The sequence below is a fragment of the Rhinolophus sinicus genome, linkage group LG11 (genome assembly GCF_036562045.2).
Source record: "Rhinolophus sinicus isolate RSC01 linkage group LG11, ASM3656204v1, whole genome shotgun sequence".
In the NCBI taxonomy this organism is placed as follows: Eukaryota; Metazoa; Chordata; class Mammalia; order Chiroptera; family Rhinolophidae; genus Rhinolophus; species Rhinolophus sinicus.
The window spans coordinates 22755160-22779387 of record NC_133760.1 but is presented as its reverse complement, the minus strand read 5'-3'; the positions used below and the strand labels follow the sequence as shown (position 1 = coordinate 22779387).

The 24228-nt window shown below is 52.3% G+C and overlaps 1 protein-coding gene across 2 annotated transcripts in view; it reads left to right on the top strand.

The window, feature by feature from the left end:
- CMIP (c-Maf inducing protein) overlaps nt 1–19136 on the top strand; it is a 233705-nt gene extending 214569 nt beyond the window's left edge. For both annotated transcript variants that reach the window (XM_019743707.2, XM_019743708.2), the window contains 11 exons: nt 2469–2534; nt 3794–3820; nt 4116–4164; nt 6714–6821; nt 9386–9502; nt 11064–11204; nt 11977–12024; nt 13153–13299; nt 14132–14237; nt 15609–15679; nt 18513–19136. In XM_019743707.2, the coding sequence (XP_019599266.1) occupies nt 2469–2534; nt 3794–3820; nt 4116–4164; nt 6714–6821; nt 9386–9502; nt 11064–11204; nt 11977–12024; nt 13153–13299; nt 14132–14237; nt 15609–15679; nt 18513–18566 (934 nt within the window). In that variant the 3' untranslated portion in view covers nt 18567–19136. The remainder of the gene's footprint in view (nt 1–2468; nt 2535–3793; nt 3821–4115; nt 4165–6713; nt 6822–9385; nt 9503–11063; nt 11205–11976; nt 12025–13152; nt 13300–14131; nt 14238–15608; nt 15680–18512) is intronic.
- The last annotated feature ends 5092 nt before the right edge of the window (nt 19137–24228 follow it).

The window sequence follows — 24228 nt, the reverse complement described above, 5'->3', positions numbered from 1 at the left end:
TCTTTCTTTACTTGCATGTCCCCATGCTTGGTCCTATGTGAGCCGCCATAGTGGAGCCGACAGGAGGCTGAGCTCCAGGCTGGGCCTCAGGACACCCTGCCTCCACCATCCATGCGCAGCATAGAGCATGTGCCCATCCTTGGGCACTGGGGTCCATGGACCTGGCTGGGAATCCTTGCTCTGCTGAGATGGGTCGCTGAGGTGCTTGGGGCCTTACCCTCTCACCCGTAAAGCAGGTGTGATTCTGTCTCTTCCCTGGGTGCCTGATCTAAGGATTAAGTAAGTTCATGGCCAGTGCATGGTCGAGTAAATGCTTAGTAAACCTCAGCCAGTGAGTGCGCTATAGAACTTAGCTCAGGCCACCAGGCTTTTCTGGGAATTCTTTTCTACATGTCCGGTGTTTGAGTCTTTCCTCAGAACCCTCCAGGGTGTGAGCTGGATTTTGACGGCTGTCACTTTATCACTATGTATTTGGAGGAAGGTAGGGTGGGAAAGCTCTCACCCAGGGGGTATCTATCTAAGCAATGCATTGTTGGTGGGAACAAATACTGGTTCTAGGAGTGAGAAGATCTTACTCTTTTTTGGCATAAAGCATAGCTAGACATACAGCACATAAACATATGCAGTGTATTGGGAGAACAATTAGGAAGAAATGTCAAGAAAGCTTGGGGCAGCGGGCAGAGGGATACCAGATAATTAAAAAAAAAAAAAAAAAAAAAAAGGTTGAGGAACACTGAATGCTAAGTGTAAAGGAGTCCCGGGGCCACAGGACCAAGAATCAGGTGTGTGAGTATTACCTGGGACGTGTGTGGATGCTCCCGAGCCTGGTGAAGGCCTGTCTGTCCGCAGGCTCAGTTGCTGCCATGCCCCTCAGAGTCTTTCCCCTTCTCTTGACCCTCCTGGCTTTTCAGAGGGCAGTTGGCAGAGGAATTCGCCTCTTTAAGAAGCTGTGCTAGTGGGAGTTGGGGAGCAGCCTGCTGACTCCACAGCGGTCTCCAGAAGCCGTTGCTTCCCTTGTGGTGACCTCTTGGGGTCAGCTCTGCTGTCACCTCAGCCAGTTACCTACCCACTCCCCGCCTGTAATGTGGACTCACGTTGGTCATGGGGCCGACTCCATGAGTGAGCCGGTCCTGACACACGGTGCTCAGCAAGTTGTAGCTGTCATTATCCTTCATGCTAATCTCGTGGCTGTTATCGCACAAATGGGACGTGACCCTCCTGTGCCCGGTCTCACCTAAGACCTCAGCTGCAGTCAGGCAGGCAGGAGCCGGGGGTCTGGCATCATGCAGACAAGCCTGGATTCAGTTTCTCATCAGCCACTGCTGTGTTAGCTCAAGCAGTTAGCTTGTCTGAGCCTCAGTTTCCTCATCTGTCAAGCGAGGCTAATCATCATCATCATCATCATCATCATCACATATAGTAATTGTATATCAATTATAGAAACATACAAAGTAATTTATAATTATAATCATAATCTTTATTGTGAGAATAAATGAACAGATGCAGTGCATGTACAATGTGTTGACAAAATCGTATCTGCTGTTTTTTCATTATTATTATTATTGTTACCATTGGTGTTAATACTGCCGTTAACAGTGACTTTAAGAAAAAAAAATATTACCTGGACACAAGACTAGAAGTATCTGATAAATCAGGAGGGTTAAGCTACAAATAAACAGCCTATAATTTTTATTTTTTATGAATCAGTCTGTATACATTTGCTCCTCAGTTCTGGTCAATCAAAGATGAGAATGGCTTTGCATTCCCAACCTACACCCCTGTATTAGTCAAACAGGGCGGCTTAAACAACAGCAGTTTATTTTCTTGCAGTTCTGGAGGCTGGAACTCTGAAATTCAGGTGCAGGCAGGATCCGTTTCTTCTGAGGCCTCTCTCCTTGGCTTGCCGATGGCCGTCTTCTCCCTGTGTCCTCACGTGGTCTTCCCTCTGTGTGTCTGTCCTAATCTCCTCTTATAAGGACCGCGGTCAGCTTGGGTTAGGGCCACCCCAATGACCTCACTTTATCTCAGTCACCGTTTTAAAGGCCCTCTCTCCAAATACAGTCACATTCTGAGGTGCTAGGGGCTAGGACTTCATCATATGAATTTGAGGGAGGGGCATTTCAGCCCATAAACCTCCCCCCATCAAGTTCCAAAGGCGGAAGGAACAGTAGCCTGGGTTCAGTGGCCAGGAAGGAGGAGGTTCCTGGGAGTCGGCCTGCCAGCCCCTTCAGTTGCCGTAAGGAAGTCTCTGGACAGGTTCTTCTGTCTGTGCGGCCTCCCAGCCACGCTGCACACACACACACCAGCTGCTTGTCGTCCCAGAGTCTTGGAAGCTGAGGTGGTTAGAGCAGAGTGGGTGCCACAAGAGTCTCCACCAGACTCTTGCCCCGTCTTTCCCATCCGTGACAGCATGCTGTAAACCTTGCCTCGTCCAGACCAAACCTGACCATCACCCCTTCTCGTTCTAGGTCGGACTATGATGACTGGAGACCGTCTCTGGCCAGCTTGCTTCAACCCATTCCATTCCCCAAAGAGTGAGTCCCACACATGTCTCTGGCCTATGAGGAAAACCTGGTATCCACCAAGACCTTAACAGGGGGAGCAGTCATGCCCCAGGATGTACCAAGTTACCCCTGGGAACACCATGGGCAGAAGTAGGAGGTGGAAATTTTGGTTCTCAGCTGCGGGACCCTGGGGGAGGCGTACCCCCCCCCCAAAACAAACTGAGCTGAGAATGCAAACAAAGCCATCCGCTCTGTGCATTCACGCCATGAAGTTAAGAGATTTCTATTATGCATCAGATGGAAACAGGAGGACCTGCCTCTACTCTCTCTGAGGCCGCAGTAAAAATCAAAAGATAATGCGTGTGCAATTGCTTTATATGTCAGACAGCGATGTGCTGAAAGCTCTATTATGTCCATTATGATTATTAGGTCACGCTCCACAGCGAGTTGGCCAGAAATGGACCCTCTGTCTCTCTCTTGCCAGCCCTTATCCCGATACTGAATTTATCACAGGAAAATGGGGCGAAAACTGCCTGGTGGATAAAGAATGGCCCGAGGAGAAATGTTGTCTAAAGAACCAAGCCCTAAAATGCCTCCAGGTCTCTGTTTTGATAGATGTGAAAAAGCCAGGCCTCCGGAGACAGCTAGGGCTCTCTCAGGAGCCGATTAACGAGCCTGTGTTTATGAAATGTGGCTCTCCAAGGGGGATATTACACTCAGTAATTGCCCCATTTGCTGGCTTGGCCTGTCCCTGGAGCCCCCAGGAGTTGAGACCAGAGAAATCTGACTCCTGAGAGCTGCTACCGTCTCCAAGAGAAGTGGCGTCATTGGCTGCAGCCACTGTCCCCACAGCCCTGGGGACACACTTGACAGTGGGCCCATGATGCAATTTGCTTGGAGATTTGTCCCTGATTGCCACCCTGATGTACGGCTTTAATTAGTGCGGCCGCACCTTAATTGTGGAACAATTAACAAACACACCTGGGTCCCTGGTGCCCACATGCAGACACACTCACTCACATACACTCCGGTTAGCACACTCCTGTTTACAGGTATGGGGCCTGGGAGTAGTTTAGGGGTGTGGGGCTCAGTCTGTTCACTCATCAAAGGAGGGCTTTGTTTTGCAGCTTCAAGTAGGGACAAAATGTCGGTGTTTTCCATTCTCAACTCCCTCCTCATCCTTTGAGGCAGACATAATACCTAGCCGTCCCCAGAGGAAGATCTCTGGATCATTGTGCCGTTTGCAACATGCCCTGCTAACTGCACTTTTCCCTTTGTTTTTGTTACAGAGCTCTCGCACACGAGAAGTTCACCAAGTGAGTATTTGGGCAACGCCCTCATTACCTTCTCCTGGTACGAATGCCCTCTGTTCTGAGGTCGTCCCCAGCGGCCAGCCCTCCTTCCGGCCCGTTCTCATGTCATGTGCATTCTGGGAGGCAGTGATGGCTCCTCTGGGAAGTTCTGCAACACACGTCCAGGCCCATCCAGGCATTTCTTCATCCTGCCCACTCAGCCAGGCTCCCTGCCCCTTCCTGCCCTCTCCTCAGTCCCCAGCCCTGGTCCACCCAAGCCAGGACCCTGGGAATGACCGCTGCCACCCGTCTTTTTCAGGGAACTGAAGTACGTGATTCAGAGGTTTGCTGAAGACCCGAGACAAGAGGTGAGGCCTCTCTTTCTCCTCATGAGCCCACTGTCAGTGCTCCAGCAGGACGCACATGGGCCTCTCCGAGCCTTCTGTGGCTCTGTCAGAGCCTCCTTGTCACCCACGGGCATTCAGAACAGTTTACAAAGGCTCCTTGCCTTATGCATAAACACAGCCCCCGCCCGGGTGTCTCAGCCCGGCCGTGATGTCAGTGTTTTACTCTAAACTCAGGCTACTCAGAGGTGGTTTCCCACTGCCTGGCAGGTTCTCCTCAGATTGCAGGCCTTGATTTGGGGCGGGCTGGCACATGGGCCCCCATCCAGCTCTGAAACGGCATTGGCTCCTCTGTGGTCCTGCCGTTGTGAGAAATGGAGGGAAGAAATCTGAGCTGGGTTTCATTTCCATTCTGTCCCTCAGACAGCTGGGCTTCAGGAGTTCAGGGGGAGGGCAGTCTTCCACCTGGAGCCTGTGTGTATGAGCAAGGACACAGCAGGGGCTGGGAACCCCCACAGCCCTTCTCTTTCCATTGCATCAGTGTAACAGTTTTATTAGGTGCTCACCCTGTGTCAGGCACGTGCTGTTCTCATATAATCCTCACAACCCTATAAGTAGATTCTAGTATTACCCCCATTCTACTGCAGAATTATCCTCCTTTTAGAGTAGAAAAAACTGATTTAATTATATCCCCAAGGTCACACAACTGGTACATGGTTGAGGCAGGATTCGAACCCAGGGAGTCTGGCTCCAGACCCTATGCAGTAATCAGCTTTGCAGTATGAACCCTGGGCCAGGAAGGGCTGCAGAGAAAGCTGGATGCTGTCCCCGCCCTGAATAGCTCAGGCCCTGTCTTCTCTGTACATGTGGATCCCAGGATGTGAAGGGGTCTGGCTCTGGGGGCCAGGGGAGCAGCACCCACGACACATACCCCCAGCAGTGACAGGATAAGGGTGGGCAAAGGAGGAGCGAGTTCTTCTCAGTGCAGCGAGAATATATTCCCTTCAGGCCACACCGTGAAACTTAGTTCTAGGAACATCTAGTTCTAACGCACCCTGGTTCTAACCCCGGGTTCCAAAAGCATCCTCAGGCACCACGGGCCAAAGAAGGACAGCAGATGGGGAGCTTTTAACCGCTTGGTACCAGTGCTGACCCCCGTTGTTCTTAGGGTTCTCAGAATTCTCCTGCAAAGTGAGCCTCTATTTCAAACACAAGCTTTGAAGAATAAAAGTGGTACCAGCTGCTTCACAGAGCACAGAGGCAGAGCCAAGTGCTGGGAGGGAAATTTCCAACTGAGGGTAACATGCGGAGGCCCAGGGGGCTGGTGAGAGCGGAGCCCTGCCCAAGCAGGCCCCTCGCCCCCCTCTCCTGTTGGCCAGAATTGTTCTCTTACAAATTCTTTGCTGTATTTGTTGAATAGGGTTCCAGGCTCTTGATTCCTTATTTCTTTGAAGTTGATAAAGTTAACATTTGATACTCCTCCAACTCAGAGGCAAAATCAAAGGTCCACCGCCTGTGTTTTCTGTTTACTTGTGTGTGGGTTGTGATCAATTGAGTATCTATGAGTAAGTGGACTCTTGGCAGCAGATTGTCCTTCACTCCTGAAGGAAATGATGGGGCACTTCTCTCAGCTTTCTTCTGAGGACGGGGAGGAGGAGAGGAAACAAAGGCCTTTGTCTGTCTCTGTCTCTGTCTGTCTCTGTCTCTCTCTCTCTGCAGTTACAGTAGGGGCTGGGGTGGATGTGGAATTCCTCCCAAACACGCACACACACATGTGTTTGCACACATGCACGCCCATGCCCAACCACACAGGAAGGGGCTTGAGAGCCACAGAGAGAGCTTGCTTTGGGCACTGAAATTGCCCCTCACCTGGGACAGAGATTCAGAAGGAGGTGCAGATGGGATCTCCGAGGGGGTGGGTGGTAGAGTCCCAATGAGAGAGAGGAAGAGATGAGCAGGACAGAGATCCAGTGAGGGGGATCGTGCCCACGAGGGTGAAGTAGGAAACTCTGGGCGGGAAGAAGGCAGGCGCCCCAGGAATGAGGGTCAGTTATGGGAGGAGCAGAAACCCAAGGAGTAGGGGGGCAGAGGTTCAGAGAGAAAGAAGGGCGGGTGAAGATTAGAGAGAGAGGAGTTAGACACACAGAGAGGGAGAGACAGAGACCCAGACAGAAAAGGGAAAAAAGAAATGCCCCCCCCCAAAAGAGCACAAGAGAAATGGGGGGCTGTCTGAGCAATGGCTTCAACCTCTCTCCCCCTTGATTCGGCTGCAGTTTTGCTTTATTTATTGAGGGTAACTAACCAAGCTGGGCCTGGCCCTCCATCCCGCAGAGCTGATGGCAGGAGTCCCCCAGTTTATGGATACTGCAGTTTTTCCCAAAAGGCCCTCCATGGAATTTAGTGAAGGCTGTGGAGGGGAGCAGGGGGTGTGTTGCTGGACTAAACAAAGTTAAACATGTTTCTTCACTGCGGGACTTGCCTGAACCTTTCACGTGTGTGTGTGTAGATTACTGGTCACTATATTATGGCTGGGTCTGCGAGGCACTGACCGATGGACCTTTTCCTCCGTGCAGGTCCACTCGTGCCTGCTGAGCGTGCGGGCTGGCAAGGATGGCTGGTTTCAGCTGTACAGCCCTGGAGGGGTGGCTTGTGATGATGACGGGGAGCTGTTCGCCAGCATGGTACGTAGGTCAGGGACCCGTGACCTGGAGCTGCGGGCGGGCACTGGGGTCATGTGTCCTGACAGCGAGAGACCTGCCTCTGGCCTCTGTGGCCAGCCCAGGAGTTTCCAGGCTAAAATGGTACTGATGGTGAAGATGGCAGTGATGACAACCTCAGTGTCACTTTCTCGCTTCTTACCTGAGCAGGCACTTAGCCAGGGGCTTGCAATTCTGTTCTCACTCGGTCTCACTCAACAGTGTGAGGAGGTGACACTGTTACCCCATTTTACAGACGAGGTGGCTGAAGACCAAGGTGCTGGCTGCCCAAGCTCACACAGTTCATCATAGTGGCCACGTTAAGTCCAAGGGCGTGAGTGCTTAATGCCCACGGGGATTCTGGGAGGCACTGCAGGCCCCCAGCTCATCTCCACCTCACAGTGAGAAGCCAAGGTCAGGGTGCTCATCCCACCTTTGGAGATGAGAGATGTGAGTTCACGAAACTAAGAGCTGCACCCATGGTGACTTCCGGCTCTTGTTTGTGCTGGACACCTGTGCCGAACACCTCTCATGCACTGTCTCTTACTCTTCACAGCATCCCTATCCCTTAACTACACCCGCGTTGAAACAGGCCCAGAGAGGTTCAGTGGCTCGCCTGAGGTCACACAGGCCTTCATCCTCCTAGTCTCTCCCTTGACCTAGGCCCAAGCTGTCCAGAGCTGGCCCCTCCTTCCTCTGGCAGAGTGTCCGTCTCCTGAAATGAGTACAGACTCCCTTCCCCCGGGACAGAGGCTCCCTCCAGGTGGCCAGTCATCTCAGCTGTCCCGCAGGTTGACAAAACCAGCTTGGTTTCGCGATCACACCTCTTCCTAAGCCTGAGAAGCAAGAGTGTCAGCCAGACCTAGTTCAGATCGCAGCCCTGCTGCACGCTGGCTTGACGACCTTGGCCTGGTAACCTGCCTCTCTGTGCCTCAGTTTCCTCGTCTGTAAAGCAGGGAGTATAGTACTGGCTTCGCGGGGTTACCATGGTAATTACTGTGATAATAGATGCAAGGCACCCGGCTGGGGCTGAGCGCACAGTCAGTACTCAGAAGTGATAGCTGTGGTTATTCTCATCTCTGCTGGGCAGCTGTTCCACGTGGCGAGTGGCTCATAAAGCTCTTCGCAGTGAACTCAGCGATGTTTCTGCTGTGACGACACGTCCAGGTGCTCCCTCTGGAACCTTTCTCGAAAGGGACTTATTTTTAGGTCCTTTTTCTTACGCACTTGCTCTCCCGTTCCTTGCGTGCTGCCTGATGAGTCCCTTTTGAATGCCCTGTGCATCCTGGAAGTGCCAACCCTGCCTGCACCACCTCTTTTTTACCTCTCTCGAGCGCTCCTCTGATGTCACAGCTTCCCATGGCAGCATCCAGTGGTCCCCCCACCCCTTAATGTGAGAGAGACCTCAGGGAGCTGGCAGCTTCCTAGCCTACGAGATTGCATTTGTGTGCCAGAGTTGTTGATGATGGAGCAGAAAAACATATAATGGCAAGGAAGGAAGCAAGCAGCCCCTGGGACGGCAACTCATCGTTTCCATGGAGATGCATAGCGAGGAAGAGGTTCCCTCGATTAGGCTGCTATTTCCACAATGGGAGGGCATTTGCTATTGTGTGCAGTCAGGGATAGAGCAAGCAAAGTGTTGGGGCCACCCAGCCCTGTTGGTTGGGGACCCCTGCCCTTAGGTCCCGCCTCCAGATATAAATATACATGGGAAGGAAGAAGCACAGTTTGCTTAATGGCTGCCCCACATCTAACCCAGGATGGAGCAGAATTTGCCCGTTCTTGTATTTCTGGGGCAGGTGATCATCAGAATACCTCTGGAGCTCACAGAGGGCTCTGGGAAGGGGAGGCAGGGCTCCATACTGTTGCGTCCCGCGTGAGTCTGTCTGGGCCTGTACACCCTGCGCAAGCACTGCCCGGAAGTTTCCACCAGGTTCAACAGTGCTGAACAGAGTCCCAAGGGGAGCGGGGAGGAGGCCTGTTGTGTGTGTGTCTGTGTGTGTGTATGTGTGTGTGTGTGTGTGGTGGCAGAGGTGCAGTAATGTGTACATAACATAAATTTACCATCGTAACCATTTTAAGTGCACAGTTCAGTGGCATGAAATACATTCACATTGTTGTGCAATCGCCACCACGGTCCATGTCCAGAACTTTTTCATCTTCCCAAACTAAAACTGTCCCCACTAAACACTGAACCCCCCTACCTCCAGCCCAGTCCTGGCACCTGCCATTCTACTTTCTGTCTCTGAAGCTGACTACTCCAGGCTCCTCCCATGAGTTGAATCCTACAGGATTTGTCCTTTTGTGACTGGCACACTTAGCATGATGTCCTCGAGCTTCGTCCACAGGGGAGCATGTGTCAGGGAGGGGTCCTCTGAGTATCCTGGGGGTGCTGGTGATCATGTCTGACCTCAGTGTCCATGTAGGCATGGGATGGGTCTGATCAACATCTTCTGGTTTCCCAAACCTTCCACACACGCGACGCAGACACCACAGGCCACAGCCCCACAGCGGTCACTGTCCTTCACCTGGCTTATCTCTCGTCCCAGGTGCACATCCTCATGGGCTCCTGTTACAAGACCAAAAAATTCCTGCTCTCCTTGGCGGAAAACAAGCTGGGACCCTGCATGCTCCTGGCACTGAGGGGCAACCAGACCATGGTGGAGGTAAGGAGCTGGCCCGAGTCCCCGACAAAGCTGCTGGCTCACCCGGTCCTTCATCCTTGGTGATTGAGCACTGAATGCAGAGCTGTTGCAGGAGCTGGGGACACAGCAGTGGCAAAGCGGGTGCAGTCCCAGCCCTCTTGAGCTTAGCGAGCACGAGGCATTCGTCAAACAATTTATTGACTGCACTTACGGTCTGTGTCATCCAAGGGCTCAGGGAAGGTTTCTGTTTCGTTTGTCTGCTTCTGCGTAACAGACCACCCCAAATGGGGGCTTCAACCATAATACCCATTTATTTTGCTCATGGGCCTTGGGGTGACCAGTTGTCACTCTGGGTCTCTCATGGGTTCACAGTCAGATGCGGGCTGGGCTGGGTCATCTCCAAGGCGTCTTCATTCAACCAGCGGAGGCTGGACCAGCTGGCGCACCCAAGCCTCTCCACACAGCAGCTTGGGGTAGTCGCGTTCCCACTCCCCAAGGAGCCCGCATGCACCCGCCCCCAACCCCTCATGTCTCCTCTATCTGCTATTCTCTAACTCCCCACAAAGTCCCCAGAACCACTGTCCAAACAAAGGCCAGCCTGAAACCACATCACTGTCCCTAACTTAGCCTCAGAAGTTAGGCAGCGCCCGCTCTGCCACTTCTGCCCATTAGGTTTCAGTCCCTAAGGCTGGCCCATAGTCAAGGGGCAGGTGTTAGACCTCACTTCTTAGTGGGAAGAGAGTCAAACCACTGGCTTCCCATGCAAGTGGTAGGGACTTGAGGGGCCGAGGAGAAGTTAGTGAGAGGCAGGAGCGGAGTCTTCTGGAGGGCCGTGGGGATGGCAGCAGGAAGAGGCTTTGCGGAAAAACGGAGCAGGCCAGAGCACCGGAATATAGTGAGTCCGGGGGCGAGAGGCTCGGGAGTGGGCAGACATGTGTGAAGAGCCTACTAGGTGCCCGAAAGTCCTGGTGAGGAGCTTGGAGTTTAGTCCAAGTGCTCGTCCTGAGTGCCTTGTGCTGGGACTTGAGGGGAAGAGTGGAGAAGAGGGGGTGTTGGTGTGAGGGCCTGTCCGGGCAGGCTCTCCTGGGTGCGTGAGAAGTCACAGGAAAGGGGAGTGTGCATGTGCAGCTGCCTGAGGCCCTCCAGGAGGTGGTGTGGTGCACACTTCCCCAGGCCCCAGTTCAGTTCAGAGAGCATGTCTGAGCACCTGCTGTGTGCCAGACACCTGGCAAAGAACCAGGAATAGAAAGAGGTGTCTTATCTTTGGGCCTGGCACGCATTGTTCCTACACACATTTACCAAGAACTGCTGTGCGCTCAGCTGGGCGTACACGAACGTTCCCATTGTACAGATGGGAAGCTGGGGTAGATGATTTGCCCAGTGTCACACAGCCAGAAATGCAGAGGCGGGGCTGCAGATTTTCAAAATAAGCCCCCTGGGGTGCACGTGGTGCACCTATAGACCACCTTTCCCGGGCATGTGGGGCTGTGGGGAGGGGCTGTTTGGCTCTCCGCCCCTTCCAGGGGAAGCCCCACCTGGAGCCACAGCCGGTGACACCCCTCCCGCTCCCTGCTCCCTGCAGATCCTGTGCTTGATGCTGGAATACAACATCATCGACAACAACGACACCCAGCTGCAGATCATCTCAACTCTGGAGAGCACCGGCGTGGGGAAGCGCATGTACGAGCAGCTGTGCGACCGGCAGCGGGAGCTGAAGGAGCTGGTGAGCCCACGGCCAGGCTGGCCAGAGAGCGTGGTTGGGTACAGTGGGGCACAGCCCAAGGACCATTGCACCTGTGGGGGCCTCTAGCTCATGAATCCCCCTCTAGATCCAAAGAGGTCCAGATAATTACCTGCCACTTTCCAGATCATCAGAAAGTCACGGAGAGGTGAAGTCAGTGCCCTGAAGAAGTCACAGCTTATTCAGCTCCTGACCGGGACGTCATCCTGTCCCACTCCCAGAGCCATGCATGGCCATCACTGTGTGTGTCCACACTCGCATTTCAGTGCATAGGGGCTCAACTTCCAAATGCCGTCACCTGCACCTCTTGGCTGGAGAGCCTTCTCTGTCCATGTGCGTGCACAGCAGGACAGAAGGGTGGAGGAATGCACAGGCCCTGTTCTCCTGGAGCAGCCCTCGGCCAGTGACTAATGGGGGAGGCTGTGTAAACACTTCAGCTCCCATCGCTCTGAGACATGACTCCTCCACCATTTCTCAGAGGCCCACAGTGGTAGCTGGGTTGACAACACCCCTTTCCACCAGTGGCCTTTCGTCTTCTCCACTCTCCTGCTGGTGATTCTTGGGATCACGTCTTGAATAAACTGCCTGTGCTTCAAACCTTGTCTCAGGGTCTGTCCCTGAGGTCAAGGCCACAACGTTGCTTTCTACCACTAAGAAATGAAAATGGCACCATGAGTGGTGTTTACAGAAGCGGGGTGCAGGGAGGAAACTCAGGGAAAAGAATGCATCTTAATCAGCCTGGTTTCTGTTGCAGCAAAGGAAAGGCGGGCCCACCAGGCTAACACTGCCCTCCAAGTCCACAGTGAGTTGGTTTTGTTCTCTCGGCGGGGCCAGGTGGAGGGAAGAAGGTGGGTTGGTCCTCCCTGCCGGGGAATGGCAGGCAGTGTCTGTGGAAGGGGGTGGTGGAGGTGAGCAAGGACCCCATAGTACTAGACACGCCAGCTTCTCTAGGAAAAAACTGGGTTGCAGGAAACCAAACATTATGACAAAGATTGTGGATATTAACGTTATCAGTTATTATTAATAATAGTGGTTGATAATAGCTAATATACACTGAGCATTTATGTGTTATTGGTTCATTTTATCCTCAAACGACCCTGTAAGGTTGGTGCCTCTTACCACCCCCGTTTGCAAGGATCATAGTTCCTCGTACCTGCTACTTCAGTATCCTTGGCACACGCCTCTCATCTCATGGTCCAGAAAAGGCTATTCAGGCTCCATCCATCTTGTCTCCATTCCAGCCAGCAGGAAGAAGGAAGAGGCAAAGATGAACACGAAAGAACCTTTAAGGACCTTCATGGAAGTTCCGCTTGACACATATACTTGTAGACCATTGTCCGGATTTAGCACATGGCCACGCTGAGCTGAGAAATTAGCCCTAATTCAGGGCAGCCAGGTGGCAGCTAAAACTCAAGAATTCTGTTACTAAGAGAGAAGGAACAATGGATATTACCCTCAACAACCTCATAGTCTAGGGCTCAAATATTCACTGACCTCCACAGTCCTGAGAGTTGAGGGGGGCCTCACTGTTCCCACATGGGAAATGGGCACAGGCTGCTGCCTAGGAAAGTGAGATGTGTCTTTAGACACACACATACACACACACACACAAACACACACACACACACACGCCTGTGGGAGGGACGTGGCCTTGGAACACCCCAGTTGGTGACTCAGGGTGTGAGTCACAGCACTGAAGGCTTTTTCCTCCGCCCAACAGCTGCCACCCACAGGGACAGCCCCTCCCTCCCTGACCCCCATCTTGGCCCAACCCACTAAGTCATGTTGTCACCTCAGCTCCTAGAGATTTGCTGTCCCCAACAACAGCTCACTGTGGGGCAAGGGAAAGGAAGTGGGAAGTCTCAGGGTCTTCGGGAGCTCCCTGCAGCCCCAGGCAGCCCTATGACCCCAACTGCCGGTCTGTTTGCAGGACGCAGACTTGGCTCGTTTGCTGAGCTCTGGCTCCTTTGGAAACCTGGAGAACCTCAGTTTGGCCTTCACCAATGTAACCAGTGCCTGCGCTGAGCACCTCATCAAACTGCCTTCTCTCAAGCAGCTGAACCTGTGGTCCACTCAGGTACATACATACTGCTCACCTTGCACCCTGCTCACCGTCCCCGTCTCCTCCCTCTGCCCCTTACACCTTCCTCCCCCTACATTCTTCCCTGCGCCCTTCTCCCTGCCCCTTCGCACACTGTTTCATGCACCCTCCTCCTTGGCTGGCCTTTCTGTCCAGAGCCCCTGGGCCCAGTCACTTGATTACCACACCCCCTGCCAGGCTGAGCACCCACTTCCTCGAGGCCACATGAGGCTCAGGGCAGGGACGTGCCAGGCAGTCTTGGAGGCACTGAGGCAAAGCCGAGAGGCAGAGCTGCGAGTGGTTGTGGGCCTCTTCGCTGTAATAATGACCACGGCACACCGATCCTTGCTGCACGTGCCAGGTATCGATGGAGTTGTCCAGCGCTTAGGTCAGCGCATGTGGTCTCCACTCCACACCTGTGAAGCGTAGCCCTCACCATTCCCGAGTTGTATAGACACCAGGCGTTCCCAGCAGCCTGCCTTCCAGGCCCAACTCTTCCCTCCGTATCCCACTGTCCCACCTGGGGAAAGGCCACCTCAGCTTCCGCTCAGAGCCCTCCTTGACAGACAGCAAACCTGACTCAGGGAGGGCACCCATGTGCCGCTGGCAGGAGCTGAATTGGAACCCAGGTCAGGAGAGGCATTTGAGTCTTTGGAGAGGAGTGAGAGCAGCCCTGACCCTAAGGCTGGGAGGGCGGGCCGCGGGCCTCAGAGCCAGGCTGTGTCCCCATGCCCTTCCTCCACCTTTGCCTCAGCCTCGGGGTCATATCCCAGGGTGCCCTGGGGGTCCAGAATCAGTCTCCAGGGCTGAGAGGTTCTGTGCCCCACAGTTTGGAGACGCCGGCCTGCGCCTCCTGTCGGAACACCTCACCATGCTCCAGGTGCTGAACCTGTGCGAGACGCCTGTCACCGACGCTGGCCTGCTGGCCCTCAGCTGTGAGTACTGAGGGGCAGCCAGGGTGGGTGAGGGCCCCCTTTTTCCTTCCTTCCTTCCTTCCTTTCTTCCTTCAACTTGTCACCATGCACTTGGACAAATTCAATTACTGAACCAAGTTTTTATTGAGTACCTACTATGTGCCAGGCACCGTTCTAGGCACGAGGAACAAAACAGGGGGGAAATATCCCTACCCTCATGGAACTTAAATTCTAGAGGAGAAAGAAAAAAATGAGTAAGACCCAGCCCATACCCTCCTGATGCTGTCATAGCCCCTGAGGGACCAAGTTCAAGGAAAATGCTCCAGTGCTGCTGTGCTCCCCTAACCACCTGAGCCATCACCTGGGAGCTGGTGAGACATGCACGTTCTCAGGCCCTGCCCCAGACCTGCCAGCTCAGAAACTGCATTTTAAAAAATGCCTGGGTGATTCTTGGCACATCAAAGTTTGAGAAGCACTGCCCTAGTAGAAGGAGCCACACAGTACTCAAGGAATCTGGAAACGACAATTCCTGAACCCAACCCTAATCTACTGAGAGGAAATCCTGGGTGATGTGGATCCTGGGAATCTGCATTTCCTGTTTCAGACCCATTGGTTTAGATGGGAGGCCCCATGCCACAGCTGGGAGGAATCAAGGCAAGCTTCCCAGGGAGATGATGGGATTGGGGTGTGAAAGATGGATACATAGGAGTTAGCCAAGGGCCCGGCATGCTGGGTAGTGGCCTCCTACAAGGTTGTTGGCAAATGTGGGATGGCTTGGGAGGGGGTGGGGGCAGGTGATAGGGTTAATGGAAAGCAAAGAGGAACAGCCACTTCTCTGCAAATGACACTGTCACTGGCGTCACACAGGGTGGGTGGGCCCTGGGTAATAATGCAGATTCCTGGGCCCAGCTCCAGGCCCTCACCCAGCATCTCCGGAAGTGGGACAGGACAGTCATATATTTGACAGGCTCCCTGAGCAACTCTTGATGCAAACTAAAGTTTGAGGCCTGCTTGTGAGAAGCCGAGGGCTTGAGTCAGCTTCCGGGGTTCCCTCCAGGGGAGGGCCAGGCCCATTCCATTGGGGCTCATCTGGGGTGTGGCACTCGAGCTCTGGGAACCTCTGGTCCAGGCAGTAGAGGAACACGATAGAAGGACCAGAAGGGATGGAGGCTCAGAGGGCAAAGAGAGAACCAGGGCCCACTTCGGACCAGAACATGCCTGAAATAGACTTTCTGTACCAAGCGGCCCCATGGCTGTGCCTCTGCCTCCTCATCTCCTGAACAGGGACCTTGGCATCTGTAATCACTCCCTGAGCTTGACCATCCCGTACCTGCAGCTGCCCCTTGTGGGACCTCACGGACCTAATGACTGTATCTGTCTGTCCTTGTACAGCCATGAAGAGTCTCTGCAGTTTAAACATGAACAGCACCAAGCTCTCGGCTGACACCTATGAAGATCTGAAGGTAATTCCTTCCTTCCCTCTTTCCTCTCTCCCTCCCTTTTTCCTCCCTCCCTCATCCCTCCCTGCTTCCAGCCAGCATCTAGATACTGGTGCTTTGTTCTCTTAGAGCTTATTCTCCACCAGGAAAGGCTATTACACCAGCAGACAAGCCAATAAAGAAAAGAATGGCAGGTTGAAAAGAGTGATCAAGAGGAAGCCAGCAGGGAATTGATGGATTGGAAACAGGGAAGGCCTGTTTGGCATGGGATGCTCAGGAGTGGTCTCTTTCAAGTAAAGGCCACACAGAAGCTGAGACCCAAGAGTTAAGCCAAGAATGCAAAGGGTAAAAAGAAGAGCACGTACAAAGGTCCTGAGGCAGAAAGTGTTGCAAGAACTGACTTTGTAGCAAATGTGACTGGAAAGTGAGAGAGTAGACTGGGGCAGACTGAATAAGCCCTGGAAAGTTGTAGAAGGACTCTGGATACCATGTTTCCCTGAAAATAAGACCTCACCGGAAAATAAGCCCTAGCATGATTTTTCAGGATGACATCCCCTGAACATAAGCCCTAATGCGTCTTTTGGAGCAAAAATTAATGAGACCCGGTCTTATTTTCGGGGAAACACAGTATCATCCAAGTTCAGTAGAAAGCTTCAGCGGCTCTAAGCAGGATAGTGAGTTATGTTTTCAAAAGCTTATTCTGGTCATTACATGGAAACTAGATTTTTTGAGGGGGAATAGAAGCAGGGAGAATGTCTACAGGGCTGGTGTAGTCACACAGTTAAGAGACTAGACTGGCGGCCTGGGCTGGGTTGGCAAGGTGAAACGGGAAAGAAAGATCGGAGTGCTGGAAGGCAGGCACATTCTGTTTGTGAAAACGCACATCTTGGGGGAGTTGGAGGGGCTGGGCCTTTAGCAACCTCCTGTCTCCCCATGATCCTGGGCTCGGTACCGGCTGCCCCAGAAAGAGTGGTCAGGGCTGCCGAGAGCCAGCACACTGGGAAGGAAGGGCTAGGCCCGGAAGTACAGATGTGCCCCGAGTGCACTGGCACGTGTGCGCCCTGCAAGCTCCTTGAAGGGGATTCTCCAGCAGCTCTTGTCCAAGGCCCGCACTCAACAGGGCTCCCCTGTCTGCTCCCACCTCCAGCTCAGCCAAACTTGCAGCCCAGGGCTTGCTCACTGTCCAAGCCTCCAGATGCCTTCAGAGTACCTACTGTGTGCCAGGCGCATGCTGGGGATGGGAACGCTGAGGTGCCGCTGGCTAACCCGTGACCAAGAGGAAACCCAGCTAGCAGGCAGGATAAGGCTCAGGAGCCAGCAGGGAGGGGATGGCCAGCTCCAGTCACTGGGGCAGAAGAGCCTTCACCAAAGGAGGTCTTGAGAAGTGAGTTTGCCAGGCGGGTTGGAAGAGAGAACCATCCACAGGGTCTGGAGGGGCGTGAAGACAGGGGTGGCAGGGGTAGAGGACAGGTCAGGGCAGGGCCAGCCTGGGTGCCCACCCACAGGGTTCAGACCTCAGCACTGTCAGCCTCACTCAGGCACTTGTCAAGAATGCTGATCCAGGGCCTCCCAGACCTCTTCCATCCAAATGGGCATTTGAACCCCACCCCCAAGGATTCTGTGCACGGGAAAGCTGGAGAAGCTCTGTGCTAGAGTACCCCTGAGTTCAGAGTGCCCAAGGTCTAACCGCTATCGAGACCAAGCTGGAAAGGAGCTATAGTGAGCCGCTGTGCAGAAGTCACTTTCAGTAGGTGTTTTATTTTCACACATTCGGGAGACACATGGTGCCAACTTGATGACACTGGCGGGTGACAGCAGCCTCGTGTTGTGGAGCCTCAGGCAGACTGGAGACGTCCGCCTGGGGGAAGCCAGAGCGCGCTGCACAGTCTCGCCAAATCAGCTCATTTTTCAAGAGAACCTGGAAATCTAGTTTCTTCTGTGCACTCTCCTAATTTTGAAAGGTTGACTTAAATATTTTTTACACAGCTGCACTGCTGAGTGTAGGCCCCAGTTTGTAACCTCTGCCTGGGCAGTGGGGAGCCATTGAGGGTTGTTGAACACAGGACAGAAGCAATGAGCAATTGTGAGTGTGTGTGTGTGTGTGTGTGTGTGTGTGTGCATTAAAAGATCACACTGGCCAGTGCACAGGAAAGCTGGGAATTGGGTAAGTAAAGGTACAAGACCAGTCAGCAGCCTCTCTGTGCAGTGCAGGCTGAGTAGGAAAAAAAACTACTGCTTATAAAAGAAGGAAGAGAAGAAGCGCGTCTGGGTGGCCGGGATGGAGAGCAGGAAGCTGCTCTGAAGAACAGCAGGTGGAATTGGGTGGTCACGTGGATCTGGGATCTGACGTGGGGGAATCCTGAGAGGGACATCTCTCTGCTGACTCCCAGCTCCCTGCAGCTTATGGAGATCCTACTTCCTTCACCTGCCCCATTTCTGAGAATGATGAGGATATAAGCAATAGTGAAAGTGAGACATTTCCTTCCCTAGAGCGCATGACATTGTGTGGGCCAGGCCACTCTGGGCTCACCCTGCATTTGGTAGTTAATCCCTAGCATTGACCCTGGGACTGGACACAGATTCGCTCCACAGATGAGGAAACTGAGGCTCCAGGAAGTTGGGGTGGGGTGTCCAAGGTCATACGTTTGGCAGGTGGATCCGGAGCCCCTCTGAGGTGGGGACATGGAATCCCCAGCAGCCTGCCTTCATTAGCCGTCGCCTACTTTCTCTGGAGCCAGGAACACCCCACCTGCTCTGTGTTCTCTCTGAAGTCACCGAGCTCAGAGCTCCCGGGAGCAGCAAGGTGGGGCGGGCACTGCCAGGTTCTGGAAGAGACCGGATCCTTCTTGCTCCGCAGGCCAAGCTTCCCAACCTGAAGGAGGTGGATGTCCGCTACACAGAAGCCTGGTGAAGCTCCACTCGGCAGGAAGGAGTTTGCAACCGCAACACACAACTCTTGACTAATAGCCGTAGAGCGGCCAGTCCTGGGGTCCCGCCCCAGCGTCCTGGCTGTGAGATAGATGGGGGAGTCTTTCTGGGGGCAGAGGGCGCTGGGGGAGGGGGTGGGGAGGGGGTCCATAAGCACGCCCAGCCCCCGCCTAATTCTCTTAGCTTCATAATTGGAACCTTGACCTGATCTAAAATGGACTTTGTAGCAACCAGAGGAGCATCAGCGGGTCGGGGAGGGGGTGGGTGGGGGGCTTGGGGAGGGGGGACCCCTTGTGGATTTTCTTTGCCTTTGTGTTTAATGCCATGTGGGAAAAGTCAACTCTGATGCCACCATCACTCGACCCCGATGGGCCTCCAGGGCTAGAAGGATGCTTTCTTCCTCAGAAGCTCTCGCTGAGAACCAGCCCTGCCATTGGGACAAGAAGACCCAGTCCCATCATTGCACCTGCCCTGTGTCCTCACCATCGCTATGCAAAGTGATTCTTGTTGTACATAAGATTTAATGCGCCTATTTAAGAAATGTTGACAAATTGCGGGTCTGGGACCTGCCTCTTATTTATGAAGTCTTCGACCCGCCCTCCCTCCCTCCCCTCCCGCCTGCCCCCGCCCCACCACCACCACCGCCCCTGGCGTGGAGTACTGTATAAACCAGTCAGCTGTCGGGGTAGTGGTAGTATTATTGTTATTTTTTTAAAGGAAACAAACAGACAAAAAAAAAAAAAATTTCCTTGGAAAATTAATTGCTTTTTCGTAATGGATTCTGTATGGTAAAGCTCTCTCCTCCCTTCTGTCTGTCTGTCTGTCTGCCCACCTACCACTGTGCATTTCCCAGATGTCTCCAACTTCCTCACGGGGTAGGGGTCAGGCTGGGGGAGGAGAAGTGGGGCCCCAACATTGTAGTCTTGCTCCTCTAAGGGCCCAGCTTTCTCTCCGCCCCTTTTACACATTTTGAGGGGGACTGCTAACCTGTCCCCCCACCCATCCCTGGAGAAGAGCTGCCCCCGTCTGTCCCCCGGAGAGTCCCATCTCCGGTGACCTCTGCTCTCCCTGTCCCTGACTGAGACCTGTGGCCTCCCCATCCTCCTGTGCTCCCTGTGGTCTCTTCATGCATGCCGCCTCCTTGCATGGTCTCTTGGGAGAAGAGAGAGACGTCGCCTCCACCAGCCTGACTTCCCTCCCCCCCCCATGATGTGACCACTGCAGCACAGACATCCCTCTGTCCCCACCCTGCCCCGACGACAAACCAACCTCCATTTCTTTTATAAACAGTCGGCTTTTTCTTAACAAGCCCTCACTGTACAGAACAGCCCCTTTACGGTTTACTTGGGGTCCCCTCTCCCCCAAGCCCCTTTTTCTGTTGGTTTAGCACAAATACTCCCCCTCCGGCACCTCCAGACCTAACCCCCAGTCAATGTAATTGTTTTATATATATATTTAATCTTATTCAATGGAAACCATGCTTTTGTCGTTTTATACTTTGCTAGGTAGACTTTATTACCCCCCAACTATGCCCTCATTTTTTTAAAAAAGGAAAAAAAAAAGAAATTGGGTTTCAGTCTTAATTCATTTTACGTGCCAGGTTTTATTTTGAGTGTGTGTGAGTGTTCCGTTTTGTGTTTTGTTTTCGTTGTTGTTGTTGTTTTCTGTTGTTTGGTTTTATTCTCTCCCCTCCAGTCCCATACTTTACAGCACTCTGGTGCAGGAATAAGCAGAAGCAAAAAAAAATTTTAAAAAAGAAAAAAAAAAGAGATGAACCGAGACATGCCACCTTTCCCTTCGCACTGTTGCTTTTCCTGATGGTTATACTACTGTCACGTAGCTGTGTTCAGAGATGTGAAATACTTTCAGGCAAAAATAAACTGTAAGTGACTCATTGACATCTGACCCTTCTGTATGGCTTCCCGGGGGCCTTGTGGGGGAAAAGGAGGGGCAAGACCTGGGCTGAGAGTTGGGGGCTCACGGCAGAGCGTGGACACCCCACTCAGTGCCCAGGGCTTGCCATCCTCGACACTGTTGACACTGGGGGCCAGGTCGTCCTTTGCGGTGGGGCCTCCCTGGGCATCATGGGATGTGGAGTAGCATCCCTGGCCTCCACCTGCTAGATGCCAGGAGCACCCGTCCCCCAGTTGTAACAACCAAAAATGTCTCCAGATGTTGCCCACTGTCCCCACAGGACAAAATCACCCCCAAGGGAGAACCCCTGCCATCAGTCTGAACTGCTGTACAGGACAGCCTCACGGAAGCTCTACTCCAGAGCTTCTCAGGCGAATGTGCCTTCTCTCCACCTGGGGAGTCTCTGGAAAATGCAGATTCTGATTCCTAAGGCTTGGTGGGCCTGAGAAGCTGCATTTCCTAGGAGCTCCAGGCTAGTTCATGGAACTTAGAACTCTTCAAGTTCAAAAGCCTAGAACCATCCATCCAGCTACCTCCCTTCCCCAGATGTCCCCAAGAGGCAAACAAGATGTGCTCAAGAAGAGAATGGGAAATAGAGAACAGGAGAGGCTGGGTCTCTTGGTTAAGGTCACACAGGGCGTAGGGGACCGTGGCAAGCTTAGAACAAGGCATTATGGGAAAATCTCTCCACTGCTGGTTGGTGAATGGATGGGGCTGGAGCTTGGACCAGGGCAGAGACCATGTGGAGAAACAGATTCAAGAGAAGCTTAGGAGTAAAACTGCAGGACATGGTGCTTGGTAGGAAAGGAGGGCCAGCAAGGAGTCAGGGTGACATTCAGTTTCTTGGTTTATTCGCTGAGGCAATAAACCTCTGTGAGGGCCTAGAATGAGCGCCTCTGCCAGGCAATAGCCCTCAGTGACAGGCAGGGCTGGTGCGCAAATGCCCCGGCTCTGTCACTCCTAGTGGGAGTGGAGAGCTCCGAGGCTGAGTTCTTACCTGGCTCCTAGAGACCCTCCCTGGGACTAATCAGCTGCCCACAGGGCTCACCTGCTTGTTAGGACTTCCTGCCCTTCCCCATCTCACTTTCCCAAAGTCCCATTGTGTTTCCTGGGACCACTTCCCACATAAGCTATCTGTGCTGGAATATTTATCTCAGAGCCTGCTTCTGGGGAAGCCCAAACTAAGACAGTGACTAACCTTATGCTAGGGGACAGAGGGACAGATTGGAGGGGGAGCCCTTCCATGACAGGTTGGGAAAACCCTGCCAAGGACACTTCAGGGTCACCAGGTATTCCTGCTCTGACCTTAGCAACAGAGACACTTCCCAGCTGAGCTAGAAGGACTCTGCCCCTCAGGGTCCCGAGAATCAGGTTGCACCCATTTTCAGAGGTGGGGGTGGCGACTGACCAAAACTCTCATACATTCCTGGTGGGAGTAGGAATTGGTTTGACTGCTTTGGAAAGTGTATCTACTAAACTGAACATCTGCCCAGCCTATGACCCTGCATATCCACTCGGGTATATGCCTAAGAGAAATGAGCTCACATGTCCACCAAAAGACAAACAAAAATGTTCATAGCGGCATTATTCATAATAGACAAAAAGTGGAAACAACCCAAAAGTCCACTAACAGGAGAATGAATAAACAAACTGGGGGATAGTCACACAGTGGAACAACGCAAGTGTCTATCAACAGTGACATACTCATATGATGGAATCCTGCAGAAAAAGAAAAGAACCGACAAGGGATATACACAATGACATCAACTAATTGGATAGACATTACGTGATGTGAATGGAGCCAGAAACGAGGGTTTGCTGTATGATTCCATTTATGTGAAATTCACGAACAGACACAAGTCATCTGTGATTATAGAGGTCACAGTGGTGGTTATCTCTGCAACGGGGTGGGAGTGTTACTGGGAAGGCAGAAGGGAACCTTCTGGGACGATGTAAATGCTCTACATCTTGATTTGTAGATACACAGATGTTTACATACTCCTGGAGCCCCACACTTAAGATTTGTGTAATCTGTATATGTTACACATCAACTTTTTGAAAGTGGCATTAGGTGGAAACCGCAAATATCCGTCAATGAGTGAAGGGATAAATAAAAATGATATATATAGACAATGCACTATTACCAATCCATAAAAAGCAATGAAGCTCCGATACATTGTCCAACATGGATGAATCTTTAAGACATTATGGTAAGTGAAATAAGCCAGTCACAGAAGACCACATATTGTATAATTCCATTTATATGAAATGTCCAGAGTAGGCAAATCTGTACAGAGAGAAAGCAGATTGGTGTTGACCGGGAGCCAGGGAGTTACTACTTAATGGGGATGGGCTTTTGTTTCAGGGTGATGAAAACATTTTGGAACTAGATAGAGGTGGTGATTGCACAACACTGTGTTCTAGACTCCACTTTAAATTGGTTTCTTTTCTGTTACATGAATTTTGCCTCAGTTTTTTAACACATGGCCTCAAAAAAGAATTTTATAAATGAAAAGTTGGCTGCTGTTCCCCTCTGCGTGTCTGGGAAGGTGAATGGTGTCTAATGCCACCACTATTCAGAGCCATTCTAGTCCATCCTTTTGAAGCCTCTTGGTGAACGTTTCCAAGTGTCTCCTCCTCAAAACACAACACTGCCATCTGCTGGAAAATTGACATAAGCAATACAAGATTGTATAATAGATGTGCCAACTGTCTTAAATGTGGCACCCTTGTGCATTGCACAGCCTGCACAGCTGTACATGGGGGGATATGTGACTTTGCTTTATTTTTCAGTTTATCTAGATTTGGATGGGGCCTTGAAAACCTCTGTGCCAGCCTTCCCTGCTGTTCTCATAGGCTGGGTAAGGCTAGCCTGGGCTAGCCTCTCAAATTTGTGAGGGAAATGAAATCCACCTGGTCCCTGATCCACTCCTCGGTATCTGGGAACCTGACCTTTGGACCATCTTCAGAAATGAAATCTTCCCGAAGCACTTTTGGTCATTTCCACAGAAGTCGAAGGCGGAGGACAGTCTGAAAGGTTCTCCACCAAGCTCCTAGCAACTGACCTCTTGGCTGTTTGTCTTTCCTGTGAATGTAACGGTAGGGAACAACTATTGTTCGTCTTTCCTGTGAATGTAATGGTAGGAACAACTATTTCCCTCAAACAGCAGGCTTGTCTCCTCTGATTTGCCAGGGAGGAGACGGGGCTACTGGATCCAGTGGGAAGGAGGCTCAGCAAGTGGGGTGTGGAATCTCCACTCTTTCTGGGGCACAGGATGCCTCTCACAGCAGCTGCTCTCTGCCGCCCCCCACCCCCACTGGCTACAGGGGATTTGCTGGGTTGGGAGGTGGGTCAATGACTCATGGGCTTTTTTGTGAGCAGTAGAGCATCACAGTGCATCTTAAGCCCTTCACGGCTCTGCCGTTCCAGCAGTGTCCATCCCGAGCATGAGGGTGGGGGGCTGTCTCCCCTGAGGGGTGGCTGTGCAAGTCCAGCGTGGTCTTATAGAAACAAAATGCAAACCACATGTTCTACTAGCCACATCTTTAAAAAAAAAAAAAAAAAACAGGTAAAATTCATTTGGGTGATATATTTTCTTTAACCTAACATACCCCAAATATCAATTCAATATGTAATCAATACAAAAATTACTGAGATATTTTACATTCTTACGAAGTCTTGGAAACCTGGGATGTATTTTGTATTTCCAGCCCTTCTCCATTGGGACCAG